General features: G+C 42.0%; 1 protein-coding gene across 1 annotated transcript in view; it reads left to right on the top strand.

Annotated features, from left to right (window-relative positions):
- FOXN1 (forkhead box N1) overlaps positions 1–14,535 on the top strand; it is a 31,211-nt gene that overhangs the window by 984 nt on the left and 15,692 nt on the right. Inside the window, exons 2-5 of the mRNA XM_032790721.1 lie at positions 3,241–3,744; positions 7,198–7,308; positions 12,406–12,533; positions 13,786–13,882. Coding sequence (XP_032646612.1) covers positions 3,241–3,744; positions 7,198–7,308; positions 12,406–12,533; positions 13,786–13,882 — 840 coding nt within the window. The remainder of the gene's footprint in view (positions 1–3,240; positions 3,745–7,197; positions 7,309–12,405; positions 12,534–13,785; positions 13,883–14,535) is intronic.

Here is a 14,535-nt window from a genome sequence, read left to right as displayed (position 1 = left end):
AGAAGAGATCTGCAACTGAAAACTGGAAATCCTGCAAGGCAATTATGCTATACATTTAAAGACTACTGAACTCCAAGAGCTGATGACTTTCAATAGATAAGAAAGATGAACACTGGTCTACAGAGCAATTATCAGGAGGGACACTTGCAGATTCAGAAAGCCTCTTCAGGGAAAATTGCGATGAAAATACAGGTGTTCCCTGCCCAGAAGAGGAGAAACCTTGAAGAACTTGCACAATATCATAAAAAAAACTGTAAAAAGTTACAGCAGATCACTAAATGCTACCTAGAAAAACAGTTGTTTGGACAAGAGTCCTAGTTTTTAATTTTTCATAATATCATGAGATTTACTGGCACAACGTGCAGTATTATTCACTTCGTGTTCAAAGTGCGGGAAAGCGGCAAGAGCCTCATGTAATGTTATAGTTTTGAACATTGTTTCGCTGGAAGCAATTTAAGGAACAGTCTGCTGCATGTCATCTCAAGTGATATCTAAAGGGATGAAATGCTAAAGAAACTCAGCGAAATAGGGCATAAAAACGATAAGGGGACCCCTTCAACCTAGACATACAACTTAAATAGGATAAGTATAGTACGTTCATTAAGCAATGTCCATTGCAACTGACCTATGTGTCAGCACGTCCAGTTGAAACTTGGATTAGTACTACCTGACCAACCATTTGCTCGCCAGTGACCAATTCAAGGTGTTACACTTTTATAGTTCATAGCATTTGTATTGAGATGTCTTAAGAGGGAGCAGCTAGATGTAAATCACTGATCTGATGATCCCAAATTATGAGCATCTTTCCACCCTAATACATCAGCAAGTCAGTATAGCTAATAATGGTTTCACAATAGAAGAATTCTGTTCATTCAGGGACTCATCTCAAAGAGCAAATATCCACTCCCGGGCATTTGCGGCTATGATGTAATAATGAAACAATTTTAAATATATTTTTATAACTGTCCTTTCCTTTCATTCTTCAATCATGTGCGAGAGAGCATATCTCAGGGTAGGTCCATTTCTTGTTTCACCCCAAGCACAGCATTATAAAACAAGAGTATTGTGCCAACTGTTGACAACTATACTGTTAATCCACCACACTGGAAATTTTCATGTGGAATCAGATATTACCATAAGAAACGGCCGTAACCGGGTCAGACCAAAGGTCCATCTGCCCAGTAATCCTGTACTACCAACAGTGGCCAGATCCAGGTGCCCCAGGAGGGAGGAAGCAAAACAGGCAATGATCAAAGTGATCTCTTCTCCCATCCATCTCCATCCTCTGATGAAACAAGAGCTAGGGACACCATTACGTATTACCACTTCATGGCTAATAGCCTTTATGGACTTGCCACCAATGAAATTATCAGTTTCCCTTAAACATTGTTATAAGTCCCAGCCTTCAACAACCTCCTCAGGGAAGGATTTCCCACAGTTGACTGTGCGACGTGGTATGAAAGAAGACATTCTTATTTATTTGATTCAACCTGCTACCTATTAATTTCATTTGGTGACCTAGTTCTTGAAATATACTTAAAAACGGTCTTAGATAATATGGTATTAGTGGCAAATAAAGTAAATATAACTTTCTCATTATCCCGCTATTCTCCAATCACTCATGATTTATGATATTCTAATCATATTCACCCCGTTAAGTGCTCCTCTTTTCCAACGCTGAAAGAGCCTATGCCTCTTTATCTTTCCTCATATGGGATAAACTCTCCAACCCCTAATCAATTTTGTTGCCCTTCTGAACCTTTTCCTAGTGCTAGAAGTGATACTTTTTGAAGTGAGGTAGACCTACCTGTAACAACAGTATTCAAGAAGTGGGCGTTTACCAATGGAATTTATATAAGGAGCATTAATATTAATTCTCAGTTGTTATTGTCTAACCCCTTTTTAATGATCTAACATCCTGTTGCTTTTTTATGAACTATCTGCGACACGCTGGACATCCTTCAAGAGAACTATCCACGATGATGCCAAGACTTTTTCCTGACTCGTTGTAGCTAAATTAGCCCATCATAAGTTGTATGGTGTAGTTGGGGTTATTTTTTACATGTGACATTACTTTACATTTATAAGGAAAAGTTATTTACTTATTCCCATAATACAAGAACTAGGGGTCACCAAATGAAATTAATAGGTAGCAGGTTTAAAACAAATAAAAAGAAGTTCTTCTTCATACAGCGCACAGTCAACTTGTGGAACTCCTTCCCTGAGGAGGTTGTGAAGGCTGGGACTATAACAATGTTTAAAAGGGAACTGGATAAATTCATGGTGGCTAAGTCCATAAATGGCTATTAGCCATGAAGGGTAACGAATGGTGTCCCTAGCCTCTGTTCATCAGAGGATGGAGATGGATGGAAGGAGAGAGATCACTTGATCATTGCCTGTTTGCTTCCCTCCCTCTGGGGCACCTGGCATTGGCCACTGTTGGTAGACAGATACTGGGCAAGATGGACCTTTGGTCTGACCCGGTACGGCCGTTCTTATGTAATATCATGATTCCATCATGAAAATTCCAGGTGGTGGATTAACAGTATAGTTGTCCAAACAGCTTGGCACAACTACCTCTATGATTTTATAATGCTTCTTGGTGAAACAAAAATGGCCTACCTGCAGACATGTTTCGCATGATTGAAGAATGAAAAGGGAAGGACAGTTATAAAATAATATTAAAATTGGTTTTCATTCATACATCAAGCCAAAAATGGCCCGGAGTTGGATTTGCTTTTTGGATGAGTCCCTGAATGAACAGAATTTCTCTGTGAAAACCAGATTAGCACTGACTGCTGATGTTTAGGTGCAAGAAATGCTCAAATTGGCATCACACATCAGGATACATCAGCTTCCCCTTAACATCTCAATACAGTAGCTTATTGAACTAAATTAACACCTTTGATTGTCACAGCAGCAATGGGTGTAGTGTGACTAATCCATTCAAACTGGACGTGTATTTAGAAAAATTAAAAACTAGGACTCTTGTCAAACAAGTTCTTATGTAGATTAGTGATCGCTGAAACATTACAGGTTTTTTATGATATGCTGCAAGTTCTTCAAGGTTTCTCTCTCTGCAGGGAACACTGTATTTTCATGCAGATTTCCCTGAAAGAGCTTTCTGAATCTGCAAGTCCCTCCCTGAATATGCTTCTGTAGCCCAGTGTTCACTGTATATTGAAAGTATCAGCTCTTGGAGTTCAGTAGTCTTTAAATGTAAGCAAATTTGCCTTGCAGGATAATCCCAGTTTCAGTTGCCAGTCATATGATCCAGACAGCAGGACAGAAAGAAAGAGTTCAGAATCTTCTCACAGCCCAAGCCCCTCTTCTCCAACCCAGGATCATATCCATGGGAGATTTTCTGCAAACCAAGGAATTCACTCTGGCAAGTGCAAATTTAAAGTCTCTCCCAATGCTGAGAAATTCAGAAGGTATAGCTACGAGGAAAGCACTGCAGGAAACTATGGCAGGTTCCTCAAGAGCAACAGGAACCCCTTCCATCCTTATAAGAGGGAGTTCAATGAAGATGTCTTCCAAGAAACTCATCCAGCCCTCACACTGGAGAGTAATTCCTTCAAAAATGCAAGAAGCGTTGAGGGTTTTGAAGAGCTACCAGGATCTACAGGCACTGGAGAGTCAGAGTCCTTTCCCACACATATTCAGAACATTTCCACAGAACCAACATGGTGCAACAATCTCCAATACAACCTCACAGGCCAAGATCACAGTTCCCAAGTCATGGTGAGTTACCATAGTACAGAGGGCTATCATCAGGGTCCTCAACTACTTTTGGAAATAATTCCTGTTATCCATGGCATAACTGTACCAACAATTATTCTGTTCATATCTACTATCTGCTATGAACTCTCGCCAGAGTTCATATCTACTACTTTTGTTGCAGTTCCCCGTGCAACTCCTTTCCTCAATTAAAATTAATTCTCAGAAGTCCATAGAAATGATTTCCCTATAAACCCAATGTGTGGACCTGAAATATTCAACTTTCCTGAGAACTAAGATTCAGGTAGACCTAACTGAGTGGTGGCTCCCATTTAGTTGGCATGCTAACGTGGAAAATTGTACTGCTATATGGCATGTTCACAAATTGTAATGTTTCATTTCAATACTATCGGCAGCAATAAACAAGCTTCAGGACAATCTAAGATCATATTACTATAAAGAGGTTTGGACACTTTATATTTCATGCATGTTTTACTTGCTTTGAGATTGATAAAAGAGTAAATATAAGGAAAGGTATAAAGTCTGTAAACTCCTTTAAATTGCAACTCTTTGAAATCCATTATTTCAAGTAAGAGCAGGTTTCCTATCTACATTTCTTCCATTGTTCATCAGAAAAAGAAAGTTTTAAGGCAGAACCCCAGTGACAATGAAAAGACGGTTACCTACCTTTCGTAACTGTTGTTCTTTGGGATGTGTTGCTTATGTCAATTCCAATACATGTGTGCGCGCTCCACATGCACGATTATTGGAAGGTTTTACCTATCCGGTGGGCTGTGGAGCTCTCTGGAGTGGTGCCTTTGTGGCAGTGTATATAGGTCCCTGCTGACCCACTGCCTGCTCAGTTCCTTCTTACTGCCAGTGACAGTCATTGGAGCAACCGGTCTCTTGCTTTGCCAGTGTTTCTTAGCGTTTTTCCATGTATATAGTTATTATTTTTCACAAGATTGTTAGTCAGTTTTATTAGTTAGTACGTTTAAGTTGGGGGGTTCCCCTCCATATTTTCCCCGTCACTGGGGCATTCCGTAGCCCTAGGGGTTCAAGCTATGCGATAGGTGCAGTAAGCCTGTGCCCAGAAGGGATCCGCACGCTCCCTGTCTAAAGTGCCTGGGAGAGGGTCCTTTGCAAGACAAGTGCACCGTCTGCAGAGGCTTCAAGCACAGAACTAAGAGGGAAAGAGACTATCAAGCTCCTCTTGATGGAGTCTGCTCTCCTGCCCCAACCAGCTCAAGAGCTGGCCCCGGCAGCCTCGGTGCACAGTGCACTAGCCTCAGTGCAGGACATCTCAGCACTGAAGAAGGATTTGCATAAGGAGCATTGGCACCACTTCCCTACGTGGAAGGCCAGCTCATCAATGTGGTACCATTCACAATCCCTGGCCAGGGTCAAATCTCCTCCAAGCAGCCCCCCAGCTCGAAGCCGAACTTTTGAAGGTGCACCCGGGGACAGAGCACCAGCCCAAATCTTGGATCCTTGCCCTCCCTTTGTGAATCATCTGTCCCACTTCTGCTGTGCCTGAGCCCAGATTACTTCAGATCGCTGGGTCCTGAGCATGGTAGGGGGTGAGAAATTCTATCCAATTTTGTGGCTGCCCACCTTCCCCGTTCCGCTTCAGGGACCTCTCTCACGAGTAACTCCTGCTACAGGAGGTGCCATCACTCCTCGCACTGGGGGCAATAGAGGAGGTTCCTCAGGAGTTATGGGGCAAGGGGCTCTACTCCCAATATTTTCTCATCCCAAGCCCAAGGATGGGCTCAGATTTATATTGTTTCTGACTTACCTGAATATGCTGGTGAAAATAAGATGTGCATGTGACCTTTTAATAATGAATTTTGATTGTTTTTAATTTGCAGTTCTCTCTTGTAAACTTGAAAATTACATTTCCATACTTGTGCTCAGTCTGGCTATTCCTCTTATGCTGCTAAAGCAAAAATATAGTTCCCTTTTATCACTTATACACTACAGTAGAACATCAGAGTTACGAACAACAGAGTTACAAACTGACTGGTCAACCACATACCTCATTTGGAACTGGAAGTATACAATCAGGAGGCAGCAGAGACCAAAAAAAAAAAAAAAAAAAGAAAATACAATACAGTACTGTTAAATGTAAACTACTAAAAATAAACGGAAAGTTTAAAAAAATTGACAGGTTATGGAAACTGTTTCTGTGCTTGTTTCATTTAAATTAAGATGGTTAAAAGCAGCATTTCTCTTCTGCATAGTAAAGTTTCAAAGTTGTATTAAGTCAATGTTCAGTTGTAAACTTTTGAAAGAACAACCACAACATTTAGTTCAGAGTTACAAACAACCTCCACTCCCGAGGTGCTCGTAACTCTGAAGTTCTACTGTATATGAATTCCTTCGAATAATCCTAAGTGGTTAAAAGACACTGCAAAGGCAGTAGGAGAGAACACAGTGATTATTTTTAAAGTGATGTAGCAGATTTAAAAGAAGATATTTAGAATACTGAGGTGGCTCTGCCACTTTGTATCGGTTGGTAGGGAGCTCAAATCTTAATCAAGTTGCCAGGATCATTTAAAGAATGCCAGCTCCGTGGTTATTAGAAATTATCCCACTTACTCATATATTATGTGTTTAAGCTATTGATCAAATCTGTCCATCAGTCTTTATAACATAACAGCATAATTGAAAGGAAAATTGAGGTTGAGCTTCTCTCTGTTTCTGAGGTAATCTCCTAAATGTATTACTGCTCTCTGTTCAGTCTTCACTAGTACTGGATTTTGCTTGGTATCTGTTGTTACTCCTGGAAGAATAGCCAAGGATTTTGAATACTGTATTCTTACCATGTCAGCATCCCTGAGGCAAGTCTGTAGGACTCTGGCAGTACACTAAGTGTGTGGAATCCTAGACAGAGAGATGGGCAGCAGAGGAGAGGCCACTGCTGCTTAAGCCTGACCAACCAATCTGCCTTTCTTGGCAGTTGTAGAGACAGCTCCTATTCTACAGCTGGATTTTCTATAGCAATCAAGCTAGCTGATGCAGTCAGTCTAGTTTGATTTTCCTCTGCAACCTGTTTCTCCATATATTTTGATTCCCAACTCTCCCTCCAGCTTTATGCATTCTTCCTATTGACAGCCTAAAGGAGTGAGAGAAAGGCAGAAAGAGCTGAGGAGTGCATGTTATTCTGGTTGGCGAAGAAAAACGGACAAACAGAAATGATCATTTTCTGGATTTTTCATATTTATGTTAGAGGATTTTAACAACAGCCCCTTTCTTTCTAAATAGCAACTGTACAAAAATCAGTAAGAGGATGTGCCTTCTAACAGCTCCAGCAGATGAAATACATTCCTGTTAATACATCTTGTTTGAGTAGAAAGAAGTCCAAGAAGGGCAGAGAAAACATCCAAAGGCAAATAGGAGACAGTAACTGAAAGGCTCAATGTATTTCCATGTCTGTCGTTTTCTGTAATAACTCCTTATCTGAATATATTTCAGCGGGATTCAGAGGTCAAGCTTAAGACACCTCCACTGGAAGGGCAGCCCAGTCTGTACTGTTACCAGTCTCCAGTGCAGCAAATGTACTGCCCCTCACACCCATTTCACCAGGTATGTGCAATGTGTGGACAATGTGAATAAATTGAGTGTCCTACAATATACGGGTCTGGTGACTCTGACTATAAAACACAAGAACTGGGTGAACAGTATCAACTAATTCTGCACTTGCTGGGAAGTTCCTACACGAACAGTCTCATGCTGCTTATGAAAAAACTGTCAAGGAGAAATAGAGATAAATGAATTTTAAACATGGTTACACAGAAAAAATAACCTATACAAATGTTTTGGTATTGCTTATTTATTCTCTTACAATGACTTCTAGAGAAAACTGGTTCTGTTAACAAATTAAAAGATTTTACATTTGTAACTACCAGCTCCATCTAAACCCTGGAAACCCACTGTACTCTGACAGTTGCAACAAAAATAACATATATTTAATGTACCCTCAAACAAAAATATACAGAGAAAAATATTTTAAAAATCTGTGTAGTCCACACAGCTTTAAACAGCCAAGTGCAACTATAGCTACAAATCACCTTATCTGTACTTGATTGCCATAAACCATTTATTTTGCAGCTGTCTCACTATTATAGTGTACACCTCCTAAGATTTGCAGAAGGGGAGCCTACCTTCTGCAGATTTTAGAAGCTGCATAGATGTAGGACACCCCTTGAGTAAGTGCACAAACTTAGATGATTCCTTTGGGGGTCTTCTGAACTTCTAGCCGCTATGAGACTTTGGGCTCTGAACACCCACAGCAGGCCTCGGGAGGCTAATGGACCCCTAACATAGGCATTAGGAAGCTCATGGCCAACTGACTCCTATAAGCCCTACCTTAGCATGTTCTTGGGGATTGTCCCACACCCCCATAAAACATAAGAGGGGCTATGGGCGTCCCCACCCCAGCCACATCCTTACTAGCCTTGGGAAGTTCATCAGTGCATCAACACTCCTTGGCAGGCTCTTTGGGAAGGAACAAATCTATTAAGGTGTGCAGGAGGTCATCAGGGATGGCACCTGTGAGATTCCTAAGGCTCAGGTGGGGACAGGCTTTAGTGAGCCTCCTGAGGTACACAGGCTTGCAGATAGCAGATCTATGAAACCATATGTTCCTATTACTATTATCCTTGTCTTCCCTCTGCCTCCACTCCCTCCATTATGTTCTGTACCTACCTATTACCCTTTGTAGTTAATTAGATTATAAGCTCTTCAGGACAGAGACTGTTGTTTACAGCGTGTTTGTACAACACCCTGCACAATGGGGCCCCAGTTTTGGCTGGGGTCTCTGGGTACTACTGAAATTCTATTAATGAACAGTGTGGAGGCTTGTCCTCTCCTACAGACCTCTGGGGGTCCACAGGACTGGGGCAATGCCCACCATATCTCTTCCCCACCCCTCCCCAAGAGTCCTGCTCTCTGCAGCCCCCAACTCCCACACCATGCAGACATCCTCCACAGCATGCAGGAGCTGAATACTCTTCCAACAGACCTTAGGAAGCGTGCAGGAGTAAACATATACAGGCTGGATTTGGGAGAACAGAAGCCTTGGGGCAGATGTCAGAGAGAACAGGTTTTCCTTCTACTCTGACTATGTATAAGAAATCTGGCTAGGGCACAATGTCACTCCCTGGCATGCTGCTGTTTCTCATTGGAGCCACCAACTAGCCAAAATTAGCTTCTTAGTTCCCAACAAGCTAGGTTGATATTACAATATTAAATCTTAATAACTTTTAAAATAATTTTCTCGTTGGTTCTCAGAACTCATTTCAACCTGAAGAGTTCAGCGAATCATAATTTCTCTATGTGACTTCTTTTTTTAAGCTATAAAGTGGCAAAAAAAGCATTAATTCTCATGAACAGCTCTTTTTTGGCTTTATAATTCATGAGACCTTTGCCTTAGCCTCAAATTTAGTAGAAAAATTGCACCATCCATTGGTAGTCCGAATCTACCAGTGTTGAAGTGAACATTCCTTTTTTGTGGATCTGAGAGGAGTGAGTCTGAAACTAGACTTACAATGAAAGCAACTATGAAGCAGCTATACAGACAGTAAAATCAGATTTCAGTCTGCTGTCATGGCACCTTTCTGCCGCCACGTCATATAAATATACAGCCATACACTGCATGTAACTTTAGCAGAAATACCATTTTGGCTGCTAATTAATCTGCACATTCTTTTCATGTTCTTTATTCCCTATGAAGGCAGATGTGTGACTTCATGCCAATATTGTTACTACATGTTGGCATTAACTAGATTAAAAAAACCCTACAGTGTAACCTCTGAAACACAGAAGGGAGTAGCTGGGCAAGACAGAACAAGCATTACGTGAAAGGAAGTCTCCATCCACCTGTAGGCTGGCACTGTGACAAACCTCTCACATGTAGCTGGTTGCTATTATAATTTTCGGCATTTGCTCTTTTTATATTAATATGATAAAGGTAATGGCAATATATGCTAGCGCCCAGAGATGAACACGAAAGGCATGAGCAGCCAAGGCTGTAATAGGTAGAATTACTGTCCAGCACCAGACACCAAGGTGTAAGTGATACAAAGTTTGGGAGAAATAATATTGTAATGGAATGCTGTCAGTCTTCAGCGGAGCAGAACCACCACTAAAGCTTTGCCCTGCAAACCTCAACTGGAGCAGAGCAATTTGGCTTAATAAAAATTAAACACAAGCAAATGGGGTTTTTAGCCAGACAGAAGGCTGTCCAAGTCATGCCTCACATCTCAATATAGAGGTGAGAGATCAGCTCCCTCATTAATTCTGCCAGTAAGATAAAATGGTATCCCCTTCCCCTTTAATGGGCACAAGATAGAAAATGAGTTATAAGGAAACCCCTTCTTACGGGCCTGAAAGTAATAGCAGACACACAGCACTTACTGACGTCACCCACCCACCATAAAACATGGACACCTTTCATGCCAGTTATGCCATGTCATAAGCAGTACAAGCCCATCATATCGGAACCTTCCTCAGCCTCCAGTCCCTCAAGAAGGAGCAATGAAATCAATAAAACAGAAATAATCTTTAAAATATCCAGTTCTTGCATCTGGTAATGACATCACAGTCATTTCCATCTCAGTCTCCTTTCCTTCCAAAGAGCCACTGAAACCAATAAAATCAAAATTACTGTATAAACACCCAGCTCTCTACCCTGGTAACAACTTTGAACCCAGGAGGACAAGTCAGACAGCCTTGTCCTCCTGGGTTCAAAGTTGTTACCAGGGTAGATGTAACTTATGGTACAGAGGGCTGCATCTTTGCCCGGTATGTATGTTACTGGAGCAGGAGGTAGAAAAGTAAAGTTCTCCATATCCTGTTTGTTTCACTCTTGTTTGTCACTGTTGCAAACAAGTTAATATTTTCAATATGTTTTTTCTATATGGTTCTGGTGGGATTGCACCTGGAATCAGAGCCGATGCAAGGAAGTTTCAAGCTCTAGGTGAAACTTCTACCTTGCGTGCCCCCCCAGCCCTGTGGCAGCTCCCCACCGGCGCCGCGGTCCACCCTGAGGTGCCTCCTCCTGTTTTGCATGCCCCGACCCGCGATGAAGCCCCCCCCCGCAAGCCTCCTGGAGAGTCGTGTGGCACCTCCCCACCCCAGCTCACCTCTGCTCCGCCTCCTTCCCGAGCACGCCGCCCCTGCTCTAATTCTCCTCCCAGGCTTGTGGCACAAAACAGCTGATTGGTGCTGCAAGCCTGGGAGGCAGGAGAAGTGGACCAGCAACCACGTGCTTGGGGAGGAATGCTGTAAAAAAAATTGGGGGCACCGCTTTTTGGTGCCTCCAAATCTTGGTGCCCTAGGCAACCGCCTAGTTCGCCTTAATGGTAGCACTGGCCCTGCCTGGAATACTGCATTCAGTTCTGGGCAGCTCAGAACGAAAAAGATACTGGCAAACAGGAGGAAATTCAGAGAAAAGCAACTAAAGTTACTAGGAAACTGGAGGAACTGAACCACTAAAAGTATAGCTTGAGGGGACATGATACCTATTGGCAAATATTTAAAGTGTGTAAACAAGAAGCAAGGGAAATTATTGGTCCAAGGAGATATTAATTAGTAATGATAGGGTAAAATTAAGAAAAGAGAAATGTAAGCTAAATACACCTCTACCCTGGTATAACTCGACCCGATATAACACAAATTCAGATAATAACGCAGTAAAGCAGTGCTCCGGGGGGATGGGCCTGTGCACTCCGGCGGATCAAAACAAGTTTGATATAATGCAGTTTCATCTATAACGTGATAAGATTTTTTTGGCTCCTGAGGACAGTGTTATATCGGGGTAGAGGTGTATTAAGAAAAATTTCCTGACAGTGAGAGCTGTTAAAACTGTAGAATAATCTCCCAAGGGAAGCAGTTAAAACCTCATAGCATGGGACTTTTGAAAGGAGGCAGGATAAAGCATTAAACGGTGTGCAATTGAGAATACTCCTGCATGTTCTGCACAATAGACTGTAATGGCAGTTTGTTTTCTCATCTCCAATTTGCATAATTTTGTTACAGCAAAAGATATAATCAAAATGGAACAGCCATTGATTCAATTATTTACAATGCTTGGATTGGCGCAGAGTTCAAATCTCAAAAATAAGCTCAGTTTCTTGTTCCTAGGCTGCTAGAGACTTCATAGTACGAATTGCCTCATCTTTCTCTCAGGCCAGTGGAAGAAGATGCTTTGCTTATTTTAGGATTTATGTGTTTTCATGTGTATTCTGACACCCACTTATCCTTGGGAAGTTGCATCATGATGTCTAAATTTAGTCAGCAAGCAAGGAAGGCTTTGTGTTACTCCGATGGTGCAGAATGAATTTGCCCCATTGGGCTTCTGTCTGAGTTTATCTCATCTCCACTTTTAAAAAAACATTACTTCTTGTCCCCAGAGGTTTTTTTTAGGAGCTTTAATCTTTTGTCTTATTTTAGAGTTCTAGTCTTTCATGGTGTATTTTATTGTCTGAAGTATTTCATGCTGGTTTCTTTTGAATCTAGTAATTAGTGTAATATTTTATTTCTCTGCGTAGTGCCGTATTGGGTTGGCGGAAGGTATCCTCAGAAATATGTCTGTTGCTACTGTTAATAAAGACAGTTTCTGGGAGTTTCTTGTTTCTTTTGCTTTTAAGTCAATTAACTCGTCTTTTATCAAGTTGTCAGTATTCCTCAGGAGGCAGTTATCCTGTAACCTATATTACCTCATCACACTATCCTTACCAGCGAATCGCTCCTCAAGGGAGTCAAGAATCCCAGCAGCCTCTGTTTCCTAAACCCATCTACTCTTACAGGTAACTACATGGTTTTTCCCAAGTCTAAAAGTTAGGGGAACCATGCTATTTAGACACAGCCTGTCCCCAATACAGAATTTGCAACATAGTGTTTGCTCTCATTTGTCTGAAACTTATGAATCATGAAATGTCCTAGATTCTGGAGCAAAGAGAGAGGGAAAGGCATATGGAAAGGAGCTCACAAACATTTCACACTCTTTTGAGCACGTAAATAAAAAACCGCAGTATGCGTGCGTGTGACAGACACACTCTTTAGTTTTAAATATATAATATTAAAGTATGTGTTTGTTATCTCACGAATATGGGGCTCTTGGCAACTGATGTTTTTTCCAGGATATGAAATAATGCTAACTCTTTTCTGCTGAATATGGGCAATTAATGGGAAAGACAGGGAATATGTCACACACACACTCTCTCTGGAAACCACACACACACACTCACTCTCTCTCTTTGGAAACACAAGAAACGGCTGGTAAGCAATGTTTTCTATGAAGTTAGAGTGTTTTCCTTGTAAAGTGTGGGCTTTTTTTCACTTTTATACCATCTGCTTTTTCAGTGAAACTAAACCCTATGACACTAGTGTTGCCTCCACAGTCTTCTCAGTCCCCATTGTCCTGGAGTATCTGAAGTAAATCTAGCTGTCCTGCACGCATGAGGTCCTTTGGTGACCATATAACCTGTATTAGGGCTTTACACGGCCACTCATCTCCAGTGTCTGTGTGCCATCCACATAAAATCAATAGCAATAGCAAAGACCCTAGTGGGAACTCTTCTCCAGATGACAGCTTGCCAAAGTAAACTACTACAAGTTAACCTCAAGTTTAAGCCCTTTGTCATTGTCAGTCTGACATTCCCCATAGGGTCTTTGGCAGCCTACGTATTTGAGCTCAGTGTTAATAAATTCATGCAGTTGCAAGACCCACCAAATTAAGTTTGAAAGCCTGGGACCTGATCCTACACTTCATTACACTGGTTTTACACTGATGTAACTGAAGTCAGATCCTTTATGTGCGGAGCAACAGTTACCGCTGCAATCCTTACACAACATAAGAGATAGCCAAGAAATTACTTGTAACAGCTTCATGCAGCCTTTAGGAATCACCAGGATTCATCTTATTACAGCAAAGATCAAACAAACGAGTTGCACGTGTTGTAAAGTTCTGTCTTTTTTTCTATTACTGAGAAACCAAATAATACAGGCTGAAATGTGAAGCTATCAGTAAAGGTCATTGTTTCTTCTTTGTTCCCAAAGCATCCTGATCTTCATGGCACTCAAAAACAGTAAAACAGGGAGTCTCCCGGTCAGTGAGATTTACAATTTCATGACGGAACACTTTCCTTACTTCAAGGTGAGTTCTTCATTTTAAAAATTGCCTTCAATACCTTTCTGCTTCCCCCTTTCCTTGAGATCTGCCTGTCAGCACAGGGTAAGAGACCAGGTCCATTCTACTGAAATGGATAGTTTGCTTCTTAGACTAGAAGAGCAATATCTAACCAATGACATCGTATACAGCTCCTAGCCCTTTGGTTTTCAAACTGGAGTGTGGGGAGATGGGGTAGAGGGAGGTATAAACACGCTGAGGTTAACAGGGGGCCACAAGCAGCACAGAGCAGGGATACTTCCAAGACAGTTGCATCTTGCAGGCCACCATAGGCCTCATCTAGTGACACCATGCCACCACTTCATTGTGTTCAGGGAGGGGGCTGTGCTCAAGCCCAGGTCAGGCAGGCAGCCTTGAGGCACCTGCACTACAGAGGAGTCAGATCTGGTGTGTGTCTGGTGGATCTTGTAGGCTGTAGCTTCATGCATTGGAAAGCAGCAAGGCAAAGGAGGCAGAGCCTCCCTGGCAGCTGCAAAATGGTCACACTGAAGCAGCAGATAAGAAGGGGAGGTAGCTGGGCACCTGGTAACTGCTCCTGACGGGGTGTGCATGGGGGAAAAGGAGGGGAATGAACCAGGGATGCCCCTGCCTCTCTATTTCCTGCAGGCACCCAGCACCCC

Source organism: Chelonoidis abingdonii, chromosome 20 (assembly GCF_003597395.2).
Source record: "Chelonoidis abingdonii isolate Lonesome George chromosome 20, CheloAbing_2.0, whole genome shotgun sequence".
In the NCBI taxonomy this organism is placed as follows: domain Eukaryota; kingdom Metazoa; phylum Chordata; order Testudines; family Testudinidae; genus Chelonoidis; species Chelonoidis abingdonii.
Note: the sequence above shows the minus strand (reverse complement) of the source record. Positions and strands in the feature narration are given on the sequence as shown.